This window comes from Sorex fumeus, unplaced genomic scaffold (assembly GCF_029834395.1).
Source record: "Sorex fumeus unplaced genomic scaffold, SorFum_2.1 ptg000011l, whole genome shotgun sequence".
NCBI classification, from domain to species: domain Eukaryota; kingdom Metazoa; phylum Chordata; class Mammalia; order Eulipotyphla; family Soricidae; genus Sorex; species Sorex fumeus.
In genome coordinates, this window is record NW_026606068.1 from 4,990,699 (window position 1) to 5,017,111 (window position 26,413).

Consider the following 26,413-nt stretch of genomic DNA (forward strand, 5'->3'; position numbering starts at 1 on the left):
ACGCACACACAAATACACGCACGCACATGTGTACATGCACACAGAAATGCACGCATGCACACACATGCACACACACATACACACATATGCACACACGTAAGTACGCGCGCGCAGGCACACACACACACACACACACACACACATACACGCTTGTGCCCACTCTCCCTGCAGCCCTGGAAATCCAGGCTCTGACACCACTGACCGGGCAACCCTGCCCCTGACCGGCAGGACCAGGACGCCTGGCTGAGATCACACACTGGGGGCTGCGCTCGCCATCACGGTGCTCACGGCCTCCCCGGCCCCCGCACCGCGGGGATGACAGCTTTGTGTCCTCCCTGCACGGTCCTGAGTGTTCGCCTGGCGGAAGGCGGGGGCCGCTGAACTGTGGGGATGGGGGCCCCACTCCCGACTCCAGCAGCCCAGGTGGACCCCCGGCCCACCCCCTTGCAAGCCCCCACGAGGCCCCACGGGCCCCCAGCGACCGGCGCCTCCCAGGCCACGCCGCGCGGCTGGTACCCTCGTTTAATCAGAACGCCGCCAAGACTCGGCCAAAAGCAATAAGGGCCTGACTGCGAGACTGTGGGAGTTTAATATAAAAAAATTAATAAAAAAAAAAAGAGGGGTAGGAGAAAGGGTCTACCTTTTAATAGGGCCCTAATTACCCAACTCGTAGGATCAGCCCAAATGAGATGGGAGTTTATTTCGGGTTTTTTTTTTTAATTATTGTGTTTTTTTATATATATATAAATCGCTGCTATGTGCTTTCTTTCCTCTGAGCAATTATGCAGCAAGTACGTAAAGAGGGGGAAAATATTAATTAAATATAAGGTAATTGTAGAGTTCGCCTGGAGAGAATGAGCCTGAACTCGGGGCTGTGAGCTCTGCGGACTGCTCGGGGCCTCCCAGAAAAGCAGGAAACAAAAGCCCTGCCCGGGGGTGGGGAGTGCGCGTCCAGGGCCCAGAGCGCCCAGCAGGGTTTGGCTGTCTGCGGAGCGTCTGCAGGAGGGACGCGGTCCTGGAGCCCCAGGGTCTCCCCAACCTCAGCCTGCGGACCCGACCCCTGACGCCCCTGGGCCATGGGAGCAAAGCAGCTCTCGGTCCCTACCCAGCCACGCCCAGAGGAAAGCAGGGATGGGGGCCGGGCGCAGGAAAGAGGCACTGTGGCCGGCGGGGAAGGGAGGGGGCGCAGGACAGGTCACTGCAGCTCAGCCGGCGCCCCCAGGCCTGTGCCCAAGAAAGTCTGGGGGTGCCACCTGGTTCACCCCGGCTCCACCCGGGCACACACATCCTCTCTGGCGCCCAGGAAACTGGTGGACCTGGAGAACCCGCACAGAGCCAGGAAAACTGCACCGCCCGAGAGGCAGTGTAGTACAAGCCACCCGTCACACCAGCAGGGCCTTCGGAGGCCTGGAAAGCAGGGGGTGCCTGGAGTAGTGGACAGGGCAGGGGCCGGAAGAGGAGCCGTGGGCAGGGCACGGGCCGGGCAAGGGGCCGGGCGAGGGGCCGTGGGCAGGGGTTGGGCAAGGAGCAGAGAGCAGGGCAGGGACCCCTCAGGGCAGGCCCGTAGGCCAGGGGGACGTCACATGCCCACTCTGGGCCCTGGCCCCGCTCTGGGCCCTGGCCAAAGGGCCGCGGCTATGGGGCAGGGCGCCCGGCTCCAACCAGAGGAGGGTCTCCCGCCGCACCCGATAGAAGCGAGGGACTGTCCACCCCCTCCAGCGCCTCCCACCACGCGGACGCAGGCACTTACCAGTGGCTCCCGGGGCAGCACGGTCTCAGCTCCCGGCGGAGAGCTGGGCTGCAGGGGGGAAACAGAGACAACAGTGAGCCCACGGTGCCCACTGCCCTGCCCGTTACAGACCTGTCCCTGCCCGCAGGGGGGGGGAGGGATGGGGACTGGACAGGAACCCCCCCCCAGGCCTGACCACTGAGCTGCATGGGAACCGGGACGGACCAACGCGCTGCCAGGAATCGCCACCAGGGGGCGCCGTCTGCCCATACTCTGCCTCCCACGAGCCTCTGGTCAGGAACTGAATTAGCAGAGAAGGGTCCCTCTGGTCACCCGGGACAGTGGCGAAGGGGGCCAGGCCCAGGCGTTTCCTCAAATCCTCCCTGGGAATAAGCCAGCGTCAGTGCCTCTCTTCCCCTCGGGTCCCCACTGGACCCCAGCACACTGGCCTTCACCCCAGGGTTTAGAGAAGGACAAAGTAGGCAGAGCCGGGGGCCACTTGCAGACACCCCCGAGAGCAGGGCAGGGTCTGGAGCGGGATTAGTTTACAGGCGGTGTGTTCAAGTCAATTGGCAATTATCGGCAGATACTGTCCAGACGGGCTCAGCTCGGCAGAAACGCGGGGGAGGGGGGGCGGGGGGGGCAGTGTCCACAGCCTGCCAGGTGAGCTGGAGCAGGCACAGCGGGGAGGGCGCTGGCCTCACAGGCGGCCAGCCCGGTTCCATCCCCGCCCCCCCAAGGTCCCCGAGCCCAGCAGGAGGGATTCCTGAGCACAGAGCCAGGAGTCAGCCCCGAGCCCTGCCAGGCGCGGCACAAACTCTCCCCCAAAAGGCATCCGGAGGATTTCCTCTCGCCGGCAAGGACCTGCCAGAGGGGCCGGGAAGTGCCGCCTGGAGACCTCGTCCACGTGCCAGGACACGGGGGCGGAGTGGCAGGGACGGGCCCACGTGTCCTCGTCTTCCTGCCCCCACCCACGGCTCCTGACCCTGCCACTGCCCTGGGCCCTGGCCCTACCTCTTGGCGCTCCTCGGCCGCCTCTGCCATCTGACTCGGTGTCCCCGTGCCCGCACACCTCCCCCGTCAGCTCTGCACAGCCACCAAAATACACAGCAGACTCCAAAGGCCAGGCAGGCTGACCCACCTCCTGCCCGCCCCAGCTCACGGCGACCCAGACAGCCGGCCGCCCTCTCGGACCCTGCCAGGCAGGTCCCCGCCTTCCCGAAGGCCACACGCACCCAAAGGTGCCCTCCGGGCCCACAGAACAGCGACCAGCACCCTCACAGCCCTGAAGGAGAGATGGCCTGTCCCCACCCCCAGTCAGAGACTGGGGTGCAGCCCAGATCTGGGCAGCCTGGCCTCTGATGGGGTGGGGGACCGCTCCCTCCCCTCCCCTCCCCGCCGGGCGCCCAGTTGGGGCGCATGAGGACAGGCTCCCTTCCCTGACCCCCAGCACGGGGTCAAGGGCCCACGTGTGCACGCGCGCACGCACACACACACACACACACACACACACTCTCTGACCCACGTCACTGGCCTCTTCTGTTCCGGAACCGAGTCCAGGAGTCCATCTGGACTCACGCCTGCCACAGTCTGATTGATTTCCGCTCAATTACAAACCTCACACGCCAGAATCCGCATCCCTGCCGCATAGAGCTGCATCGGGCGCTGAAGGGGCAGAGCAGTAGAGGGGAGAGCAAGGCGGGGATGGGGGGGGGGGGTGCAGGTCATGGGCCAAGGAGAACTGCATCGGGTGTTGAAGGGGCAGAACAATAGAAAGGAGAGCGAAGAAGGGAGGGGAGCGCAGGTAACAGCCAGGGAGAACTGCATCAGGTGCTGAAGGGGCAGAGTGGTAGAGGGGAGAGCGAGGGCGGGGGGGGGGGGCGCAGATCATGGGGCGGGGAGAACTGTACCAGGCGCTGAAGGGACAGAGCGGCAGAGGGGGGAGCAAGGTGGGGGGCTCAGGTATGGGCCGTGAAGAACTGCATCAGGTGCTAAAGGGGCACAGTGGTTCTAGGGGAGAGTGAGGTGGGGGTGCCGGGGAGAACTGCATTGGGCACTGAAGGGGCAGAGTGGTAAAGAGGAAAGTGAGGAGGGGGGCGCAGGTCCTGGGCCGGGGAGGCTGCAGCAGTGACGGAAGACACAGGAACCTCCCCACCTTGGACTTGGGCTCACGGTGGCCAGGCTGTGGGGTCCCGGGCGGCAGACGCCGTCCTTCATCTCCCTGCATGAGCCCCTCCCCTGCTCGCTCCTCCTTTAACCCCCACCAGAAACGCCTGAAAATGACCCGAGGGACGGACCGAGGCACTGAGGGCCGGGCACCCAGGCCCTTTCGTGACGGCCCAGGGGAACCTGAGCCGACGGGCACCAGGCCAGCCCACAGCCACCGGCATGCTCCAAAGTGACGGGAGAGGGGCGCGCAGGAGAGTGAGGGACGACAGTGGCTGCCCCCAAGTCAGGCCTTCGCCCCCGACGGACGTCCCGAGAGAGAACAAACCCCGGGGCCTCCCGGGCACCCAGAACCCCTCGGGTCACCTGCACAGTGACAGCTGCCGCCAGGAAGTCACGACAGTCCCGAGGACGCTCAGGGTTGCCCCTCCAAGTCCCCTCTGGAGCCTCTGAAGTTGCGCGTTAGGGGGCCGGAGCAGTGAGCAGGCTGGACGCTGGGCTGCACGCAGCCGGCCCAGGTTCGATCCCCGGCACGCCACGGGGTCCCTGAGCCCCTCCAGGAGGGATCTCGGAGCACAGAGCCAGGAGTCAGCAGCCCTGAGCACTTCCGGGTGTGGCCCCAAAGAACAACAGGTCGCCAATGTTTCCGTCGGGGGCCACCCCCAGCGGCGCCTGGTACTACTCCTGGCTCTGTGCTCGGGCGACTCCCAGCATGCTCGGGGGGCTGTGTGGTGCTGGCCGGCCAAGTGGGCCTCCAACACCGACACTCCTCGGCCAGCTGAACCGTCTCTCCGGCCCTCCAGTTAAACAGGCCTGAACTCAGGACCCCGGAGACAGGCTTCGCGCGTCCCGGACACCTCGGTGCCCTGGCCACCACTGGCCACAACCGTCAAGCACCGTGTCGGAGGAGCCCCTGAGTACCACTAGGTGTGACCCCTCCAAAAAAAAATAAAAACTAAAGACCCAAGTCATACACAGCGCGTTTTCTGACCCCGATGAGCTCGAACCGACGACACGAGAAAAAGCGCCAGGAAAAATAAAATCATGAATGTCTGAAATTTAAACTAGAACCTTCTACACATGGGTTGAAGAAGAGATCCCGGGGAACTCAGAAGCTACTATGAGCTGAAGAACGGGAGCCCCCTCTGGGGGTGTGGGACCCCAGGAAACGAGAAGGCAGCGACCGGTTCTGAACAAGCCAACAGGTTAGAGACTGCTCGTCTGAAAAGGATTTTAATACTCACACTCTTCTAGCTAAAACAGCAGAAGATGATGGGGCAGGGTGATAGTCCAGCAGGGAGGGTGTTTGCCTTGCGCATGGCTGACCCGGGTTCGATTCCCAGCATCCCATAGGGTCCCCCAAGCACCGCCAGGAGTAATTCCTGAGTGCAGAGCCAGGAGTAACTAACCCCTGAGCATCACCAAGTGTGACCCAAAACCTAATAATAATAACTTAAGAAGAGAAGACACGGGGCTGGAGCGATAGCACAGCGGGTAGGGCATTTGCCTTGCACGTGGCCGACCCGGGTTCGATTCCCAGCATCCCATAGGGTCCCCTGAGCACCGCCAGGGGTAATTCCTGAGCGCAGAGCCAGGAGTTATCCCTGTACATCGCCGGGGGTGACCCCCCTCCCCCCAAAAAAAAGAGAAGACACAAATTTCCAATTAGCACTGCACTGTCTGTAGCACTGTCCTCCCGTTGTTCATCGATTTGCTCGAGCGGGCGCCAGTAACGACTCCATTGTGAGACTTGTTGTTACTGAAATAATAAGGAATTAATTACCAAAACTAGCCCCAGAAAAACTGAAGCTAGTTAAGAGCCTTTTAACTGGGGAGGGTCGGGGGAGAGCTGAGCCCACCGGGCATGCTGAGGGCTGACTCCTGGCCTGGAGCTCAGGGATCTCTCCTGGAAGTGCTCAGGGGACCCTACGGGGTGCCGGGGACTGAACTGGGGTCAGTCGTGCGCCTTTACCCCTAATATTTATTTTCTGCCATATATTTCTTTTAATACATAATGAAGACTTGATTTTAAAATACTTAAAAAGAATTCAGATGGAAAAATAAGCTGCCAGGCCTCAACTATCTCAGAAGGAAATAACAGAAGGTAAGTCACTACGAAACCAACATTACCTTGGCACCAAAACTATACTAAGATTTCATAAACACACACTAAAAAATGCCGTGAATCGGGGGCTGAAGAGAGAGTCGGCAGGTAAGACCACCATGAGCGGGTCCCCGGCCGGAGCCCCGTGTGGTCCCCAAACACCAACCAGGCACGGCCAAAAGGCACGAACAAGAAAGACTGTAAATCAATTTCCCTCACACATAAATGCAAAATTCCTCAACAAATATTGAAAAAAAAAAAGCAAATCTTGCAATATATAAATGAACAGAACATCACACATCAAAGATAATACCACTGAAGTTTCTTCAACAAATGCAAGATAGGCTTAAAATTTGAAGGAAAAAAAATCAATCAACAGGGTCTGGAGCGACAGCACAGAGAGTAGGGCATTGGCCTTGCATGCAGCCAACCCGGGTTCGATTCCAGCATCCCATGTGGTCCCCCGAGCACCGCCAGGAGTAATTCCTGAGTGCAGAGCCAGGAGTAACCCCTGTGCATCGCCCGGTGTGACCCAAAAAGAAAAAAATAAAATACAATAAAAATCAATCAACAAAAATCACTATATCAACACAACAGAGGAGGAGGAAGGAGTCAGGATTGACTCCCCAGGGCCTGGGGGACAGGGTAAGGCGCCTGACCCAGGTCGATCCCGGCACCCCTTACGGTCCCCTAGACACCACCAGGAGTGATCCCCGAGCACAGTGCCAGGAGTCAGCCCTGAGCACCTCCAAGTGTGGCACAAAACCCAATAAAAGAAAATCAACAGGGACAGAAAGAGAGACAGACAGAGAGACAGAGGGGGCGAGGGAGAGAGGGTCAGAGAGAGGGAATGAGGGAGAGGGAGAGAGGGGAAGACAGAGAGGGAGACGGGAGACGCAAGAAGCCTTTTGAGAGGAAAGACAACGCTTCTTCCCTAAGTTCAGGACTTCGGCAGAAAAATCCACCCTCATTATCCCTTCGAACTGGAAATCCTAGACACTGCAATAAAATGAGAAAGAAAAAGAACTGCATAAACACTGGAGAGGAAGAATTAAAGCTCTTTATTTGCAGGTGACACAACTATCTAGAGAAATCTTAAGAAATTCTTTCTTTTTTTGTTTTGGTGGGGGCGTGCCTATCAGAGCTGGGGGCTTACTCCCGGCTCTGTGCTCAGGGATCACTCTGGGCAGTGCAGGGGCTCGAACCCCGGATGGCTGGTGCGAGGCAAGTGCCCTGGCCATGGTACTAGCTCTCTGGCCCCAGGAAATCTGTTTTTTAAAAAGCTATTAGAGGGGCTGGAGCCATAGCACAGTGGGTAGAGAGTTTGCCTTGCACGCAGCCGAGCCGGGTTCGATTCCCAGCATCCCGTATGGTCCCCCAGCACCACCAGGAGTGACTCCTGAGTGCAGAGCCAGGAGTAAGCCCTGAGCATCGCCGGCTGTGACCCAAAAAGAAAAAAAAAGCTATTAGAATTGCAAGTGAATTACAGACCCTGGTGACGGGCAAACCCCACTTTGCCTCTCCGTGGCATCAGACAGCGGGTTGGGGCTACACAGCCCTGAGTGAGCCCCAGGCCCGTCCTGGCCCCACACGCTCCCTGGGCACTGCCAGGCCAGCCCCAGCAGCAGGTGAGCGAGAGGAGAACGTTCCGGAGCAGGGTCGAGGGGTGGCACTGCACGGCGGGGGGCCCCCACCTCCGGGCCAAGAGCAGACCCTGAGCACTGTCGGGCGGCCCCCAAGCCCATCATTAATGAACACTCACAAGGGCATAAGCCTTGCACGCGTGAGGCCTGGGTCCCACCCTCGCACCCCAGAAACAGTCAAATAAAACAACAGATAGCACGTGCTCTGCAGGAGGCCCAGGCTCAAACCCAGTACCACATGGCTCAGTACCCAGTACCGCATGGTTCAGTACCCAATACCAGATGGCTCAATACCTGGTATCACATGACTCAGTATCCGGTACTACATGGCTCAGTACCCGGTAGCGCACGGCTCAGTACCCAGGACTGCACAGTTCAGTACTCAGTACCTCACGGTTCAGTACCTAGTACCACATGGCTCAGTACCCGGTACCACATACTTCAGTACCCAATACCATATAGTTCAGCACCCAGTACCACATAGTTCAGTACCCTGTACAACCACCAGCAGGATCAACCTGCCACATCCCAAGCGAGGGGCAGCTCCTGAACACCAGCAGGTGTACCCCAAAACCAAAATGCGGTAAGAATAAAACAAAACATTAAAATTCAAAGCTACGATGACGTGCAAAATAAATCATCAAACTTTGAGAGAGAAAACTGAACAGGTGTGAGCCTGACCGCGAGAACCAGGCCGCTCTGTGCCGGGCGGAAACACGAATAAGCCACGCGCAGTAATCAGACCTGCTTCTCCAGGGACCCGAGCACCCAAGGGCCCAATCCCCAGCACGCAGCCCTGCCAGGAGTGCTCCCCGAGCACCGCGGGGTGTGGCTCGAACCAAAATCTCTACAAGAGCGAGTGAGCGGCCACCAAGACCCTCAGCCTCGCCCCAGGAGGGGCAGGACCTTCCCGCCGTGGCCAGCGGAGCTGCGGGACAGGGTCCACCCTGCCCGGCCCCCAACCCACGCGCAGGAACCGTGCCGGTATGGCCACTGTGCCTGCAGCACTGAAGGACAAAACGTCCTCCCCTGGCCTGCGAAGGGTGGGACAGCCACACAAACAGAGGCTGAGCTCCTGGGCAGGAGCGATGGTCCGGGTAGGGGGAGGACGTTTGCCTTGCACGCGGCTGGCCTGGGTTCGATCCAGGACATCCCATGTGGCCCCCAGAGCGCCCCCGGGAGGGACTCCTGAGTGCAGAGCCAGGAGGAACCCTGAGCGTCCCCTGTGTGGCCCAAGAGAGAAAACAAAACAAAACAGAATTAAAAAAAAAAAAAACTAAGCATTAACAATAAATAATAAATCACGGGTGCAAAAGACACTCGAGATGAATCTCCCACGTATCCTCAGTTCGAGAAGCGAGACACAGAATCATATACGATGAATTCATTCCTAAATCATTCTCACCGACGAGCATGATTTAGAGTGAGAGAAAGCAGTGCGGGGCCCGGAGGCCAGCCGGGATTTACGGGAAGCAGAGCAAGGGAGAGTCAAAGAAGCCGAACCCGTCCGGCTCCTGAAGGGGTCGGCCACCTGGACACAGGCACTCGCCTCAAGGCCCATTCGACTGACCGCAACACACCCGCTGGCACCCCACAGTGAAGTTCCGGGTGCCAACAGTGCTGTTTGGCTCACCAAGATACTCAACCCAAAGACACTTTTAAAAACGTTACAGCAGGCCGGGCGTTTGCCTTGCACACAGCTGACCGGGTTCAATCCCCGGCACCCAGAGGGTCCCCCGAACTCCACCAGGAGTGATTCCTGCGTGCAGAGCCAGGAGTCAGCCCCTGAGCACTGCTGGGTGGGGCTTCAAAACAAACTAAACAAACGAACAAAGGAAATCCCAGGATAGCCGGGCATGAAGTTCAAAATCTGCCATCCAATCTGTCACACACTAGAAACATGGGGATAACATCAAAGAAATGTAGGAAACAGGGAGGGGTGGGCTGGGGGCTGCTCCTGAGCCCCACGCCGTGTAGGACACTGACCCAGTTCTCCCCACGCCCCAGGAGCCCGGCAGGAGCAGCTGGACACCATCTCCTGGGCTTCCCTCCAGCACTGGGGACTGAGCCCTGGGCTGTCTCACGCAGATGCCTGACCACTGAGCCACATTTCCAGCCCCTGGGAGGCTTCTATGGGTACTGCACAGGAGAGTAGGAGCTCTCGGAATTATTATTATTACTGGGGTAGGAGTGGGCTGACTATACTTAGCAGTGCTCAGGGGACTGTGTGTGTGGTGCCAGGGGTCAAACCTGGGTGGACGGCATGCAAGGCCAGCAGCTTAACCCCTTACTCTCTCTCCAGCACTGCCACTGTCACTGTCCTCCCGTTGTTCATCGATTTGCTCGAGCGGGCCCAGCAATGTCTCCACTGTGAGACTTGTTGTTACTGTGTCTGGCATATTGAATACATCTCCAGCACTATCTGTGTTATTTTTTTCCAACGGGCAGGGGAAGGGGCCTCACCCAACCGTGCTCAGGGCTTGCTCTGCACTCGGGGATGACTCCTGGCGGTGCTCAGGGGTGCCCGGGATGGAACCCGGTTGGCTGCCAACAAGGCAAGCACCTAATCCGTCGTACTCTCTCCGGTCCACAACTCCTTTACAGGTTCAGGATCTTTGCAGCCTAGAGGCTGACGAAGGACAGCACTGGGTGCCCGGGGTCTGCAGGTCCCTGCCATCTCCGGGTGACGGGACAGCTGGGTACTTCCGGGACCCAGAGGCCTCTCCACCAGGGATCTCCGTGCCCAGCCCTCTCGGGTCAGTGAGTGTCCGAGCGGAGGGGGGACATGCCCCACGGAGTGAGCGAGGGGGCACGAGCGCTCACCCTCTCCCCCGTGCCCACGTGGGCACGGTGACACCCCCATTCCTACCACCCGACCCAGTCCGGTCCCGGCAAATCTCTGCTCAGAGGTGAGTCGCACTGCACTGCGGGATGAGCACAGGCAAGACAGGAGGCAACTGATTGAATTTCCGCCAAGGACGCGGATGACTGGGCTGAAACAGCGCCATTGAGAAACCGCCAGTGCTGGGGCGGGAAGGCAGCACGGCGGGGAGGGCGCTGATCGTGCACGCGGCTGGCTCGGGTTCGATCCCCGGCACCCCAGAGGGTCCCCCGAGCCCCACCAGAAGGGGTCCCTGAGTGCAGAGCCAGGAGGAAGGAGGAAACCCTGAGCACAGCCAGGTGTGGCCCAAGGCGAACAGACCACAGGGAGACTGTCAGTGTCTTCAGGAAACCTGGAAAGCCCAGGAACAAGCAGGATGAACATTCAGTAGCATTCAGCGTTCCTGCACGTTTCAAGGAAACGACAGCGGAACAAGAACAGGTGGGGGGCCGGAGCGACAGCACAGTGGGGAGGGCGTCTGCCCTGCGAGCGGCCAACATGAGTTCGACCCCCGGCCTCCCCAGGCATCCCCTGTGGTCCCCAAAATCCAGCAGGAATAATTCCCGAGTGCAGAGCCAGGCGTAAGCCCTGAGCATTGCTGGGTGTCACCCCCCCAAAAAACAAAAACAACAGAAGGAAGAGCAGTGGGCTGCGGGGTGTCAGCCGATGAAAAGCGCCCCCCTCGCCCCAATATTCTCCGCGGCACCCTTCACGACAGCCCAGATGCAGAAGCACCCCTATCGCACTCCGCAGAGAACATACGCAGGTGGGAGGCCTGGTTTGGTCCCCAGACCGCGGGGGTCTCCCAAGCACCAAGGCCCCTCACCCAGCAGGCACAGAGCTAGGAGAAGCCCCCCGACGCCCAGGCATGAGGCGCGTGCCTCGTACGTGGCTGCCCCCCCCCCCCCGTCAGGTCGAGCCTGCACCCACCCCCCCAGCACTGGCAAGAAAGCCCTGAGCACGGCGCCACGGGCAAGCAGGTGTGGCCCCAACCAACACCAGGCAAACGCAAGGAACTGCACACGGCCTCGGCAGAACGGACCCTTCCCTTCACTCAGTGGGAAGGGCCGAGTGAGGCGGAAGGGAACGACGCCACGGGAGACCTCGCGGTGGGGGCGTGGGGCAAGGAACCACAGCAGGGCGCGGAGGCAGAGGGAAGCCTCGCTCCAGACTGCCGCGCTGGGGAGGTGGCGGGCTGGGGGGTGGCGATGGTGGAAGTGGGGACAGGGGAGTAACAGCCTGAAACTGAAATCGTATTCCTAAGACATATGGGGGGGGGGGGGGCGGGGCGCAGAGAGAGTCCAGGGGTAGGACGTTTGCTCTCAATGTGAATGATCCGGCTTGGGTCTCTGGCGGCCCACACAGTCCCCGGACACGGCCAGAAGGGATCCCTGAGCACCAAAAACAAATAATATAGTACATACACACACACACACACACACACACACACACACACACACACGGGCTGGAGCAATAGCACAGCGGGTAGGGCATTTGCCTCGCACGCAGCCAACCTGGGTTCGATTCCTCCGCCCCCTCTCAGAGAGCCCGGCAAGCTACCGACAGTATCCCGCCCGCACGGCAGAGCCTGGCACGCTCCCCGTGGCATAGTCGATATGCCAAAAACAGTAACAACAAGCCTCACAATAGAGACGTTACTGGTGCCCGCTTGAGCAAACTGATGAACAACGGGAGGACCGTGATACAGTGCTATACACACATACACACACACACACACACACACACACACACACAGTCTTAAAAGTCAACATTACTTCAATGAGAAAACAAAATTGAGGGGTTTTTTTTTGGGGGGGGGACGGGAGGAATAGCCAGTGGAGCTCAGGAATTACTCCTGATGGGGCTTGGGGAACCCTCTGGGGTGCCAGGGATTGAGCCCAGATCAGCCACATGCTGGGCAAGTACCCTCCCCACAGTACTACCTCTCCATCCCCCAATAAAAATGTTCTGGGAGGGAAAGGATTCTCTCTACACTGGCACACATCTCTCAAGCAGATGCCTGGGATCTTTCTAGAAGGCTACGCCAAGTAGTGGGAAGGAGAACTGAAGGTCTAGATAGGTTTTGTTGGAAGTCTTCAGTGTTTTTTCTCTGTTTTTTGCCTTGGATGTTGGAGGGCCACACCCAGCGGGGCTCAGGGGTCCCTCCTGGTGGTACTTGGGGACCACCGTGGTGCTGGGGCCTGAAGCCAGGCAAGGCAAGTGGCCAAACCATCCTCTGGCCCTGAGCCTAGTCTTCACGATCCTGTGCCCTCTCTGGGCCTGCTGTTCTGGTATTATTTGAACTGATCGCCGTGCGTATCACCAGTTTCAGCTCGACAACTTTGATCTTGTCCTAATCCTGGGCCCAGAGAGAGTGCAGAGGGCAAGGTGCTTGGGGCACCTTGAATCTGGTTCCATCCCAGCACCGCACGGGGTCCCCAAGGACAGCCAGGACTGAGCCCTGAGCACAGCTAAGAGTGGTCCCTCATGGGGTTGGAGCGATAGCACAGCGGGGAGGGCAATGGACCCAGGTTCGATTCCCAGCATCCCATATGGTCCCCCAAGCACCACCAGCAGTAACTCCTGAGTGCATGAGCCAGGAGTAACCCCTGAGCATCGCAGGGTGTGACCCAAAAAGCAAAAAAAAAAAAAAAGTGGTCCCTAAAACTCAAAATAAATAATAAAAGTATTCCTCCCTCCCCCCCCCCAAAAAAAAGAGAAAGTCCATCCATTAAAGATGGTATAGAAGGACTTAAGAAAAAAGTCTTGGGGCTGGAGCGATAGCACAGCGGGTAGGGCGTTTGCCTTGCACGCGGCCGACCCGGGTTCGACTCCCAGCATCCCATATGGTCCCCCGAGCACCGCCAGGAGTAAGTCCTGAGTGCAGAGCCAGGAGCGACCCCTGAGCATCGCCGGGTGTGACCCAAAAAGCAAAAAAAAATAAAAGAAAGTCTTGGTCACGTGCGAATGTTTACAGCAAGTTAACTCCTTGGAACAGCCCTGAAACCGCAGCGCAGCAGCACGATGTTTGGGGGGCGCAACGCGGGATGCTGGGTGGGGGGCGGGGACTCGCCTGCAGGCTCTGTGCTGTGGGGCGGGCGGGGGGGCACTCCCGGGGTCCCCCGAGCCGTGTCCCCATCAACTCCCCATCAGCGGGGCGGGGCGGGGCGGGACGGGTCCGAGCAGCGCCAGGCGGCCCGGCGGCGCGGTGGTCTGGGTGGGCCCCTCGGCAGGCAGAGGGTGGTCGCGTGCTCCGCAGCAGCGGGTCCGGGCGCGGGGCCGGGCCGCCCCCCACCCCCAGCCCCAGCCCCAGCCCCGCAGCCCCCGGCGAGCAGCAGGTCGCGCCGCGCCGACCCACGCGGCCGCGGCGGGGACTCGGCCCGCGGTGCTCGGGGGCCGGGGCCGGGAGCTGAGTGACAGCTGCGGGGGTCCGGGCCGGGGGCCGCGGTCCGGCTGGTCTCGCCGGCGGCCCGCGGGCTCTGACGCAACCGCTGCCCCGCGCGGTTCCGAAAGGAGGGCAGAGGCGAACCGGGCCGGGCAGTCCGGGCCGGCGGCGCGGGGCCTGGGCAGCGTCCGGCCCCGGCCGGCGACTGCGGCGACGGGGCCGGGGCGCGGGGTCCGGCCAGCCCCCCCCCCCGCCCCGAGCCCCCCACCCCGGGCGCCGGACGCGGCCGTTGCGGCGGGGCGCGGGGCCCGGCCCGGCCGGCCCCTCCCCCCGCCCCGCCCGCCGCCCGGCCCGCGCCCGGGCTGGGGGTCCCGGCGGGGCCCGGGGCGGGGCCGGCGGCGCGGGCGGGGCGGGCGGGGCCGGCGCGCAGCCCCCGCCCGGCGCCCCCCGCCCCGAGGGCCGGTCCCGCTCCCGTACCTGGCTCGGCTGCTCGGCCTGCTCCGAGGACGCCATCTTCGCCAGGCCCGGCCAGTCCATCGCCGCGCGGCTCGGCCGAGGCCCGCGCGCCCGCCCGCCCGCCCGCCCGCCAGGCCGGAGCAGCCGCGGCCGAGCGCGTCGATCGGGGGCGGGGCGGGGCGGGGCGAGGGGCGGGGACGCGCGGAGCGGGGCGGGAGCGCGCGGGGCCGAAACGGGGGCGCGCGGGGCGAGAACGGGAGCGCGCGGGGTGGGAATGGGGATACGCGGGGCTGGGCGGGCGCGCGCGGAGCGAGAACGGGGGCGCGCGGGGCAGGAACGGGGACGCGCGGGGCGGAACGGGAGCGCGCGGTGTGGGAATGGGGGCAAGCGGGGCGGGACGGGGACGCGCGGGGCTGGGCGGGAGCGCGCGGGCGGAAACGGGGGCGCGCGGGGCGAGAACGGGAGCGCGCGGGGTGGGAATGGGGATACGCGGGGCTGGGCGGGCGCGCGCGGAGCGAGAACGGGGGCGCGCGGGGCAGGAACGGGGACACGCGGGGCGGAACGGGAGCGCGCGGGGTGGGAATGGGGGCAAGCGGGGCGGGACGGGGACGCGCGGAGCTGGGCGGGAGCGCGCGGGCGGAAACGGGGGGCGCGCAGAGCGAGAAGGGGGCGCGCGGAGCGGGAACGGGAGCGCGCGGGGCGGAAACGGGGGCGCGCAGAGCGAGAACGGGGGCGAGCGGAGCGAGAACGGGAGCGCGCGGGGTGGGAATGGGGGGGCGGGACGGGGACGCGCGGGGCTGGGCGGGAGCGCGCGGGGCGGAAACGGGGGCGCGCAGAGCGAGAAGGGGGCGCGCGGAGCGGGAACGGGAGCGCGCGGGGCGGAAACGGGGGCTCGCGCGGTGCGAGAACGGGGACGCGCGGGGCTGGGCGGGAGCGCGCGGGGCGGAAACGGGGGCGCGCAGAGCGAGGACGGGAGCACCCGGTACTGAAACAGGGGCGCACAGAGCGAGAACGGGGGCGCGCGGGGCGGGACGGGGATGCGCGGGGCTGGGCGGGAGCGCGCGGGGCGGAAACGGGGCGCGCAGAGCGAGAAGGGGGGCGCGCGGGGCTGGGCGGGAGCGCGCGGGGTGGAAACGGGGGCGCGCAGAGCGAGAACGGGGGCGCGCGGAGCGAGAACGGGAGCGCGCGGGGCGGAACGGGAGCGCGCGGGGTGGGAACGGGGGCGCGCGGGGCGGGACGGGGACGCGTGGGGCTGGGCGGGAGAGCGCGGGGCGGAAACGGGGGCGCGCAGAGCGAGGACGGGGGGCGCGCGGGGCGGGACAGGGGCGCGCGGGGCGGGGCGCGCGGACCGGCTGGGACCCGGTCCTCGCAGGTCTCCCTCTGGCCTCTGCCCCCCAAGGGGAGCCGGTGGGCCGGGTGGCATTGAGTGCAGAGCTCTGCCCACCCTCACAGTACCCGGGGCACCGCACAATTCTGAGTGAAGAAACATGAAAATGAGTAAGTTTGGGTACAGAGCAGGACGTTGAGGGACTACTGGTTTGCCAGGAACACTGATAGGCGAGTAGAAATGAAAAGATCCAGGACTCTTAAAGTATCTCTCCCTCTCTCTCTCTCTCTCTCTATATATATATATATGAATAAAATAAAATAGTTTATGCACATTAAAAAAATAAAAACTTAAATTTTATTTAAAAAAGAAAGATCCAGGACTCAATGCCTGCTGCCCAAGCAGACAGACAGACAGACACACACACACACACACACACACACACACACACCATCACAGGCATAAAACTATTGGGGTCCAGAATTATTGGGGTTGCAGGGAGTCGGAGCTTAGGTGAACATCATTACTTTGTACCATGGAGTTGTTAGATTTTTTTATAACTATGAAATTCCACTGAAGAACTGGTTAGATCCTGGGGCCAGAGACATAGTTCAGAGGGTAGGTGCTGGCCTTTCTCACGGCTGACCCAGGGTCCATCCCCGCCACCCTCACGTGGTCCTCCGAGTGATCCCTGAGCACAGAGCCTGGAGTGAGACCTGAACACCAACGGGTGTGGGAAGAAGGAGACTCCTAAGGGTTGCTTCAATGAGCACTCTCTCCTACCAAACGCGACTTTAATTGTCTGCACTTTTCTTAAGTAGGGATAATCTGATTTCTTTCCGAAACAAGAGAGGATTGTCCCTGAGTGAATATAACTGCTATTTCTTGTTTGCATAAAATCCCTGCTTTTAAATGAAGAGCCAATTTGGTTCTTTTCTTATTTTGATCCTAGATGTTAGGTTTTGTTGATTGGCTCCGGTTTTGGTTTTGGGCGGCGGGAGGTCACACTTTTCCCAAGGAGCAGTATAAGAAGAAGGACAGATATAGGGTCAGCAGCATCTGGACAGTCTCAGTGATGTGGTTGGTGTCCCCCACCCCCTCCCCGCCCTTTCTCATGATTTGAGGGCTTAATGTGTAATCTACTTATCGGAGCTTTTTTCCTGAGGTTCCCCCCCACCACACACACACACACACACAGCTGAAACACGGAATCCAGGAGTGGAAACGTGCCCTTATCTAATGCTTCTTTGTGTGCAAGACTGGAAACGGCTCTCATCAATATTTTTAATTGACCTCCTTCCAATTAGTCTGAAGGTTAGGATATCTTACTCAGTTTGGAATGGGAAAATCAATGAACACAGGGCAGCGACAGTTTTATTTCAGTATCGAAATTGAGCGTCTTCTGTAACAGGCGTGCTCTAACAACTCAAAGGACAATGCACGCGTGGCCTTTGGAACTCAAAGCAACTCCCTAGAATTTTATTTTATTTATTTATTTATTTTTTGCTTTTTGGGTCACACCCGGCAATGCACAGAGTTTACTCCTGGCTTCACACTCAGGAATTACCCCTGGCAGTGCTCAGGGGACCATATGGGATGCTGGGAATCGAACTCGGGTCGGCCGCGTGCAAGGCAAACGCCCTACCCGCTGTGCTATCGCTCCAGCCCCGAGAATTTCATTTTTTAAGAGGATTGACGTCCTAAACATAAGCCAAGAAAGAAAGAAGGAGACACATACGCCTGAGCAGACGGCCCAAAGCGGTTGGAGCACCCGAGGCTTGGATCTGACCCTGGTCCCGGCTCCATCCTCCTTCCTGCACCTGCCCCGGAGCACCTCTGGGGGGAGCAGCCGCCAGACGGTCGGGGAGCGGGCCTGGAGCCCAGAAACTACAACTCCCGGCAGGCTCTGCGGGGCCCCACGTGACCGACAGCCGGCAGAACTACGTCTCCCAGGCGCCTCGGCCGCGCGCGCGGAGAACTACGTCTCCCGGCATGCCGTGCGCGGAGGCTCGCGCTCGACTTTCCGGACTGGGTCGCGTCCCACCCGGGAGAGGATGGAGGCGGCGGGGGACGCCGGGACCCCCGAGGCCGGCGAGCTGCGGCCGCTGAAGCCGTGTCTGCTGCTTCGCAACCACAGCCGCGAGCAGCACGGCGTGGCGGCCTCGTGCCTGGAGGAGCTGAAGAGCAAGGGTTGGCGGGGCGGGGCTGGGGAGGGGGCTGGGGCGGGGTCGGGGTCGGGGCGCGGGGTCGGGGCTGAGGTCTAGGTCGGAGTCGGGCGCGGGGCGCGGGGTCCGGGGCTCGGGGTCAGGGTGCAGCGGGGTCTAGGCTCGTGGTCGGGGTCGGGGTTCAGCGGGGTCTAGGCGCGGGGTCGGGGTCGGGGTGCAGCGGGGTCTAGGCGCGGGGTCGGGGTCGGGGTGCAGCGGGGTCTAGGCGCGGGGTCGGGGTGCAGCGGGGTCTAGGCGTGGGGTCGGGGTCGGGGTGCAGCGGGGTCGGGGTGCAGCGGGGTCTAGGCGCGGGGTCGGGGTCAGGGTGCAGCGGGGTCTAGGCACGGGGTCGGGGTCAGGGTGCAGCGGGGTCTAGGCTCGTGGTCGGGGTCGGGGTTCAGCGGGGTCTAGGTGCGGGGTCAGGGGTCAGGGTTCAGCGGGGTCTAGGTGCGGGGTCGGGGTCGGGGTTCAGCGGGGTCTAGGCGCGGGGTCGGGGTCGGGGTGCAGCGGGGTCGGGGTGCAGCGGGGTCTAGGTGCGGGGTCGGGGTGCAGCGGGGTGTAGGCGCTGGGTCGGAGCGCGGGGGGTCGGGGGTCAGGGTCAGGGTCAGGGTCAGGGTGCAGCGGGATCGAGATGCTGGCGCGGGGTCAGCGTCTGGGCTTTGGCCGGGGGCTCGGCTGGGCGGCGCAGGAGACGCGCCCGAGGCTGCTGGACGCGCGTGGAGGTGGGGGCAGCGCTGACCGGTGGGCAGAGCGATCTGCAGTTCCTTGTTCTTCCTTTCCGGAGAGCCGGGAAGGGACCCTTCCCTGCAGGGGGGCCCGGCCTGCCACTCCAGGGATCCGGCGCCCCCCGCCCCCCAGCCCGGCTGGGGGGAGCTGGGGGAGCCCCGCTGTGAGGGCTGGGCAGCCACAGGGGCCTAGGGACCCGAGGTGGGGAGTCACCAAGGCGCCTTCTGAGCCCCGCCCATACCTGTGGGTTCTGCAGCTAGTGGCTTGGGGTTGGAGCTCGGGACAGGCTGGAGCCAGTATTTGTGTGCAGGGCCCCCTGATCACCATAGGGCACCACCAGCAGGGATCTCCCCCTACCCCAAGAAATTTCTTTTTTTTTTCTTTTTGGGTCACATCCAGCGATGCTCAGGGGTTATTCCTGGCTCTGCACTCAGGAATTACTCCTGGCGGTGCTTGGGGGAACCATATGGGATGCCGGGAATCGAACCCAGGTCGGCCGCGTGCAAGGCAAACGCCCTACCTGCTGTGCTATCTCTCCAACCCCAGAAATTTCTTTTTTAAGTCTTTTAAGAAACGATTAAAAGAGGAGAGAGAGAGAGAGCGAGCTGGGGCCCCAGAGATAGTACCGAGGTGAAGCACTTGCTTTGATGCCACAGACCCGGCTTCCATCCCCAGCACCCCAGGTGGCTGGCTCCCCAGAGCACCTCCAGGAGTGATCCCAGAGCAGCGCCGGAGGTAGCCCAGAATTTGAAAAGAAAAAAAAATTTTTTTAAAGGGGAGAGAGAAAAGGCCCCGCGTTTAAAGAGAACGAGGATAACCCCAGGACAAGGCCAGAGTCTCACAGAGTCCGCGATCGAAAGCAATGAATCACCCCACGCTGGTGAATCACGCTGGGCACCGCGGTTCCAGCGGAGTAACATTCCCAGGCCTGGGCCAGAGAGAGTTTAGAGGGCAGAGCTCAGGTACAGGAGGAACCAGCAGCACCCCACAGTCTCCTGAGCCCTGACAGGGAGTCAGCCCCGCCCCAACTACTCAGTCCCCGGCTGCCTCTGCTCCGTCTCGTCCCGCTAGCTCTGCAGACAGAGATGACCTGGGCAGCCCCGAGAAAGCCTCTTCCCACTGACCGTAAAGGTGCTGCAAAGCTGCCGATAGCAATATCCTCCAGGGGCTGGAGCGATAGGACAGCGTTTTCCTTGCATGCGGGTGACCCAGGTTCGATCCCTGGCATCCCATATGGTCCCCCGAAGTACCACCAGGAGCGATTCCTGAGTGCAGAGCCAGGAGGAACCCCTGAGCATCGCCAGGTGTGACCCAAAAAGCAAATAATAAAAAAAAAAAAGACAAGTTTCCTACCCACTGTCCTATCGCCCTGGCCCATGACATGAGAATTTAAGATTCCCGTTGAGATCACTTGTTCCCAGGGATAAAATCAGACTTTGATTTGTTGTTCATTCGAGCAAAGACCCAATCAGTACCTTCCATTGTGGGTGTAACTGGGAGACAGTTACACCCAGGAGCCAGTTCTGCCACTGACTCTGTGACCTGGGACCTGTCACTGAACCTCTCCGAGCCCAGGGTTTGACACCTGCCGAGCGCGAATAACAAACAGGGCCTTCTTACAGTGGTTGCTACGAGCCCAGATCAGCCAGGCACGTGGTTCGCAGCCCGTGAGCCTCTAGTGCCGGGCGCAGGGGCTGATCTTAGCTGCCACGAATCACGCTGGGCTCTGAGGGAGTGCATGTTGAAAAGCGTGAGGCAGGAGCAGATGTCACTTCTTTACGGACGCTTGTCACTTGTCACCTGTTTACTCCCTCTCAGCCTGCGACATTCTGGCCATTGACAAGTCCCTGGCGCCCGTCAGCCTGGTTCTGGCAGAAGATGGCACCATCGTGGACGACGACGATTACTTCCTGTGCCTGCCCTCCAACACGAAGTTTGTGGCGCTGGTCGGTGACGAGAAGTGGACGTACAGCAATTCAGGTAAGAAACGGCGACATGGGCATCGCCTCCGTCACGGCCCAGCGCCCTGTTAAGCACCGGGCTGGCACAGGCTCGCGGAAGGCCTTCTGGTGGCCAGGAGTGGTGCCAAGTTTGGGGGACAGTGAAGGAGAAACAGGCCCCATTCCCCCAAGAGCTCCCAGACTGAAAGGCAGGGAGGTGGGGAGGCGGGTCTGTGGGTGGGAGTCAAGCCCTGACCTGTCAGGGGACCTAGGCCAGCACCACCCGGCCTCTGTGGGCTGAGGCCAGCCCTCCCCCGGCTCCTGGCGTGGGCGGGATGAGAGCACAGAGCACCGGGGAACCGGCTTCTCCGCTTGCCCACGCGTGCAGAGCAGGGAGCACCGCATGCCCCATGGATGCCAGTGGCACCCCCGCAGCCGTGTCAGCCAAGAGCACAGATGTTCCCGGGGACACATCAGCCCCGGTGGAGAACCACTGAGGGAAGCTCTTGGTCTCTCACACACCCAGGAGGGGCTTAGGGGGTGTCCTGACATCGCTTTGGGGCTACGCCCAGTGGGGCTCAGGAGTTTGCTCCTGGCTCTGTGGTCAGGGATCACCTCTGGGGGGATTGGGAGACCTTCGAGGGTTCAAGGGGTCTCACCAGGGTCTGGCGAAGGGGGTGGGGGGTTGGGTTGTGCAGGGCCAAGGCCCTGCCCCTGTCCTGAGGCTCCATGGCTTCCCTCCCCAGAGGAATCCAGAGTTTCAAAACAGGGGCTTTGGTTCAGCCTGAGAATCCTTCAGAGAGAACAGTGGGCCCAGGGTCGAGTCCCAGAAGGCTCAGAATCCCTGAGCACTGCCAGGAGTATATGGCTGAGCACAGAGCCAGGAGTAACCCCTGAGCATTGCCAGATGTGGTCCCAAAATAAAAACAAACCAAAAAGTTCTCCAGGTGGCACAGTTTATGTACAATAAAATTCGCCTAAAGTTTAAAAAAAAAAAAACCTCCAGGAAAGGTGCTTCTCTCACCCTGCAGTCATTTCCTGTGTCAGTGGGAGGGAGGGCGTGTGGGGGCGTGTATGCAGGGAGGAAGAGGGGGGCTGCTGGGCTGCCCGCCCCCCGTGACTGCATTTCCCGTCGCAGATGGAGGCACGGCCTGGATCTCCCAGGAGTCCTTTGACGCTGACGAAACGGACAGTGGGGTCGGCGCGAAGTGGAAGAGCGTGGCCCGGCAGCTGAAGGACGATCTCTCCAGCATCATCCTCCTGTCCGAGGAAGATCTTCAGGTGGGCTCCCGCGCCCCTCTGTTGCCCTCGCACCCGCACAAGCTGCCTGGGGGTCCGAGAGAGGACAGTGGCTAGGGGCTTGCTTTGCACGTGGCCGACCGGAGTTCAATCCCCGGCTCCCCGTATGGTCCGCTGAGCACCGCCAGTACTAACTCCTGAGTGCAGAGCCAGGAGTAACCCCTGAGCATCCCCAGGTGTGGCCCAGAAAGCCAAAGAATTAGGTGACCTGGGGCTGGAGCGATGGTTCAGTGGGGAGGGCGTTTGCCTTACACGCGACCCACCCGGGTTTGAATCCCGGCATCCCGTATGGTCCCCCGAGCACCGCCAAGAGTGATGCCTGAGTGCAGAGCCAGGAGTATGTCCTGAGTATCGCCAGGTATGGCGATCGTTTAATTAATTAAATCGGAAGTTCCCTCCTCGGGTTGGAGAAGTGACTCAAATGGTCAAGCACAGGCGTTGCATGTGGGAGGTCCAGGTTTGATCTGCGGCACCACCGCGTCCCCCGGCACTGCCAGCAGCATCCCCAAGAACTGAGGTGGGAGCAGCCCCGAGCACTGAGGTGGGAGCAGCCCTCGAGCACTGAAGTGGGAGCAACCCTGAGCACTGAGGTGGAAACAGCCCCTGAGCACCACCGATGTGGCCGAACAAACCCAACCAAGCCACCCGTGGTCTTCATTTCCCCTCGCCGGGGCTCCGCCGCCGTTTTTTCGCTGTTACGAAACAAACGCTGCGGCAATGCAGGCTCTCACTCTTGTCGTTTCTCTTCTGCCCAGAGCAGCTCCAGTGCGCGACTAAGTTTAGAATCACCGTGCGAAGAGTCTCCACCCCTGATCTTCCCTTCCCGAGTATTTTTAACCTCGTGCCGCATATGCCAAGGGGCGGGTTTCAGAATGACCCTTCTCGCAGGTTTAGGATATAGTGAGTAAGGTCTCCTTACATTAACTACACATGCTCTTTAAAAGCTGAGCTGAATATGATTTATAATTATTTCAGAAATAGGTGTCCTAGGTTCATTTCCTGGCACTGCAAAAAAAAAAAAATCATTAAAATTTAAAATAGGGGCCAGAGAAATAATAGTACAGCAGGTCAGGCCCTTGCATTGCTGAGGCCAGGCCGAGTCATTTGATCCTCGGCTCTCCACACAGGCGCCCACACCCCGCCGGGAGGGATCCCCGAACGCACAGCCAGCGTATGCCCTGAGCAGGGCCCAGAGTGGACCCCACAAAACAATACATTTAAGAAATAGAAATAGATGGTATAATGTACAGCTTAAGACCGATGATAACTACACTGCATATATATACATATATATATATATATTTTTTTTTGCTTTTTGGGTCACACCTGGCGATGCTCAGGGGTTGCTCCTGGCTCTGCACTCAGGACTTACTCCTGGCGGTGCTCAGGGGACCATATGGGATGCTGGGAATCGAACCCGGGTCAGCCACGTGCAAGGCAAACGCCCTACCCGCGGTGCTATCTCTCCAGCCCCTACACTGCATATTTAGAAGCTGCTAGCAGCAGATCTTTAAAGTTTTCATCACGAGGGGCGGGAGAGAGACCACTACAGGGAGGGCACTTGCCTTGCACTCAGCCAACCCAGGTTCAATCCCCCAAGCCCCGCCAGGAGTGATTCCTGAGCACAGAGCCAGGAGTAACCCCTGAGCACCGTCAGGTCTGTCCTCAAAGCAAAAAAAATGTAGTTTGCATCACACGACAAAGAAATGCTGACTCTGCAGAAGGGGCTGGCCCAGGCCCCGGGAGCGTCTCTCAGGATGTCCAAGCATCAGTTGCTTTGTTGCTTGCTAAAACCGATGCCAGTCGCATCTCAGTGAAACGCCTACATTCGTGCTGCTTAAAAATTTATAAATTTATGACGTCTAAATTTATGACTTCTCAAGTCATAAATCATTGCTATACCCACATATATGAACATGGAACCAAAGAACTAGTGCGGAGGTTGAGGCAGTTCCCTCGGGGGGCAGTTAGACCCCAACCCCACGGGGTCCCCAGGGCCCCTCCAGCAGTGATTCCTGAGCACAGAGCCAGAAGTCAGCCCTGAGCACCACAAGGTGTGGCCCGGACACCGAAAGGAAAATCATTAGAGGGTCTGGAATGAAGCTAGAGCAGTTCGGGTGTTGGCCTTGCACGCAGCCCACCCGGGTTCAACCCCCGGCACCCCATATGGTCCCCCCAGTCCTGCCAGGAGTGATTCCCTGAGTGCAGAGCCAGGAGGAAATCCCTGAGCACCACCAGGCGTGGCCCTGCCCAGGGAAGAAATCTCTGGCACCAGGTGGGAGGGTGGAACGCGGCTGTGCCAGAGCCCAGGTCAGCCCGCTGCCACCACTGCCACCACTGGACCACTGCAGGGAGCCACCCGCAAGCACGCCCCAGCGCGGACCCCCAAACACAAAACAATTATTAGAAAATTTTTGGTTTGAAACCGCCTCATCCAAACAAGGGCGCTTGCCTTGCACGTGGCTGACCTGGGTTTGATCCCTGGTATCCCGTAGGGCACCCACCCCCTCCCCCGAGCACCACTGGGAATGACTCCTGAGCCCAGAGCCAAGAGAAAGTCCCGAGCATCGCCTCATTCAAACAGCCTCATCTTTATTTGTTGTATAAGTGATTGTGCCGCCTCCTTGTCCATGCAGGGTTTGCAGGGTTGGGTTTGGTGTTCTTGTTTTGGACCCTAGCATGGTGGTGCTCAGAGATCACTTCTGGCGGGACTCAGGGGCCATAGGGGGTGCCGGGATTTGAACCAGGCTCATGGCTGTCACCGCTGTGTAAGGCAAATGTCTCACCTCCCTTTCTCCCTCCTGTCCAGGACACCAAGGCGTCATTTCCCTTATTGCTTTTTTTTTTTTAATTTCCTTTCTGGGTTTTTGCTTTTGTTTTTGGGCCATACCTGGAGCTGTTCGGGGCTGACTCCTGGTTCTGCACTCAGGACTTACTCCTGGTGGTGCTTGGGGGACCCTATGGGATGCGGGGGATCGAACCCGGCTCGGCCGCGTGCAAGGCCAGTGCGTCCCCCGCTGTACTAATGATCCGACCCAGGGCCGTGTGGGTGCGCTGGGGTCCGAGTCCCACCCGCCGCTGAGGGTCTGGCCCGTCCGCAGGTGCTCATCGACGCCCCCTGCTCCGACCTGGCGCAGGAGCTGAGCCAGAGCTGCGCGTCGGCGCGCGGCCTGCAGGAGGCGCTGCAGCAGGCGCTGGACCAGAGGGAGGAGGCGCGCCAGTCCCGGCAGCTGCTGGAGCTGTACCTGCAGGCGCTGCAGAGGGAGGGCTGCGTGCTGGACCCGCCCTCAGGTAGGCCGGCCCACCCTCCGCCCGCCCTAGGGGCGCCCGCACCCCAGCCGACCAGGTCCGGGTCCTGAGCACCCCGCAATCCATTCTGCAGAGCCCAGAGGCGCCGAGGAGGTGGACACGGTGGACGTGGGTGCGCGCCCCGAGAGCCGGCCCGGATCTGCCCTCCCCGGCCAGCTGCTGACCACCCTGCGGGAGAAGGCGGCCCCGGAGCTGAGCTTGTCCAGCCAGGACCTGGAGGTGGGCGAAAACCCGGGGCCCTGAGCTACAGAGAAGGACCGCACCCCGAGGGAGGGGGACCCCCCCCCCCCACAGAGGCGAGCTGGCCCCTGCACAGCCCCTTGCCTCGCTGCCCACTTGCCCGTTATCTTCCCAAGGCCCTAACTGTGGACAGCCAGCCTGAAGCCAAGCAGCTTTGCTGACCGTCCACCTCAGTGTCTAGCGGGGCCCCGGGCCCGCCGGCACATGGAGGACGCCCCAGACCTGGTCTTGTGCTGTCGCGGGACAGACCCAGACAGAATCTTGACCCGGGGCTGCTCCCGGGCTTGGTTGTGTCCGCTCTGGGGGGCCGGAGACTCCTCCCGGCAGACCTGTCCACCCCAGGGCCTTTGCCCGAGGTGATGGCTCACTCGTCCAGCCTGGAGTTTCCACGCAGGGGGCCTGAGCGCCACAGGACGGACTGCGCATTCCTGTTCCCCGGAGAGCCGGGGACTGCGTAGAGACCTCAAGGCCCCTCCCTCCCACCGCAGCTGGTCACCAAAGAAGACCCCCGCGTGCTGGCCACGGCCCTGCGCTGGGCAGTGGAGGAGACGGAGGCGGTACAGCAGGCCTGTGCCCGGGAGCTGGACGAGCGCCTGCAGCAGCTGCAGACCCTGCACGCCCTCAGGAGCGTCTCTGCCCGGCGGGACCCGCCCCCTGGCCAGCCGCAGGACCCCAAGCGTGCCCGGCCGGACCCCACCTAGCTCCAATGGGGAGGAGCCCCTGCAAGCCCAGTCACCTCGCTTTTTGTTATCAATAAATCATTTCTGCCTTGTTTTAGCTCCTGAAGCACGGTGCACCTGTCTCCCACCCCTGTCCTGCTGGTGGGGCCTCTGGGAAGCCCCCCCGGAGAGCTGAGCCCCCCGTACCTGCTTCTTGTCAGCCCTTCCCCCATTCTCCGGGCACACATGCCCCCATGCTTGGAGATCACGGTGGGGGCATGAGAGATAGCAAGGCAGGGAGGGTGCTGGCCTTGCACGCGGCTGACCCGGGTTCCATCCCCGGCA

The 26,413-nt window shown here is 61.1% G+C and overlaps 2 protein-coding genes across 2 annotated transcripts in view; one reads left to right on the forward strand and one right to left on the reverse strand.

The window, feature by feature from the left end:
• Positions 1-14,490, reverse strand: part of PEX14 (peroxisomal biogenesis factor 14) — a 100,619-nt gene extending 86,129 nt beyond the window's left edge. The window contains exons 1-2 of the mRNA XM_056110988.1: positions 14,386-14,490; positions 1,751-1,798 (exon numbers count right to left, since the gene is read on the reverse strand). Coding sequence (XP_055966963.1) covers positions 1,751-1,798; positions 14,386-14,445 — 108 coding nt within the window. The 5' untranslated portion in view covers positions 14,446-14,490. The remainder of the gene's footprint in view (positions 1-1,750; positions 1,799-14,385) is intronic.
• Positions 14,491-17,690: 3,200 nt separating this feature from the next.
• On the forward strand, positions 17,691-26,188 carry DFFA (DNA fragmentation factor subunit alpha). Its single transcript, XM_056110990.1, has 6 exons — positions 17,691-17,881; positions 20,440-20,601; positions 21,700-21,842; positions 24,962-25,151; positions 25,243-25,388; positions 25,898-26,188. Exons 1-6 carry the CDS (start codon positions 17,746-17,748, stop codon positions 26,108-26,110), a joined length of 990 nt encoding a protein of 329 aa, XP_055966965.1. The 5' UTR covers positions 17,691-17,745; the 3' UTR covers positions 26,111-26,188.
• Positions 26,189-26,413: the final 225 nt, after the last annotated feature.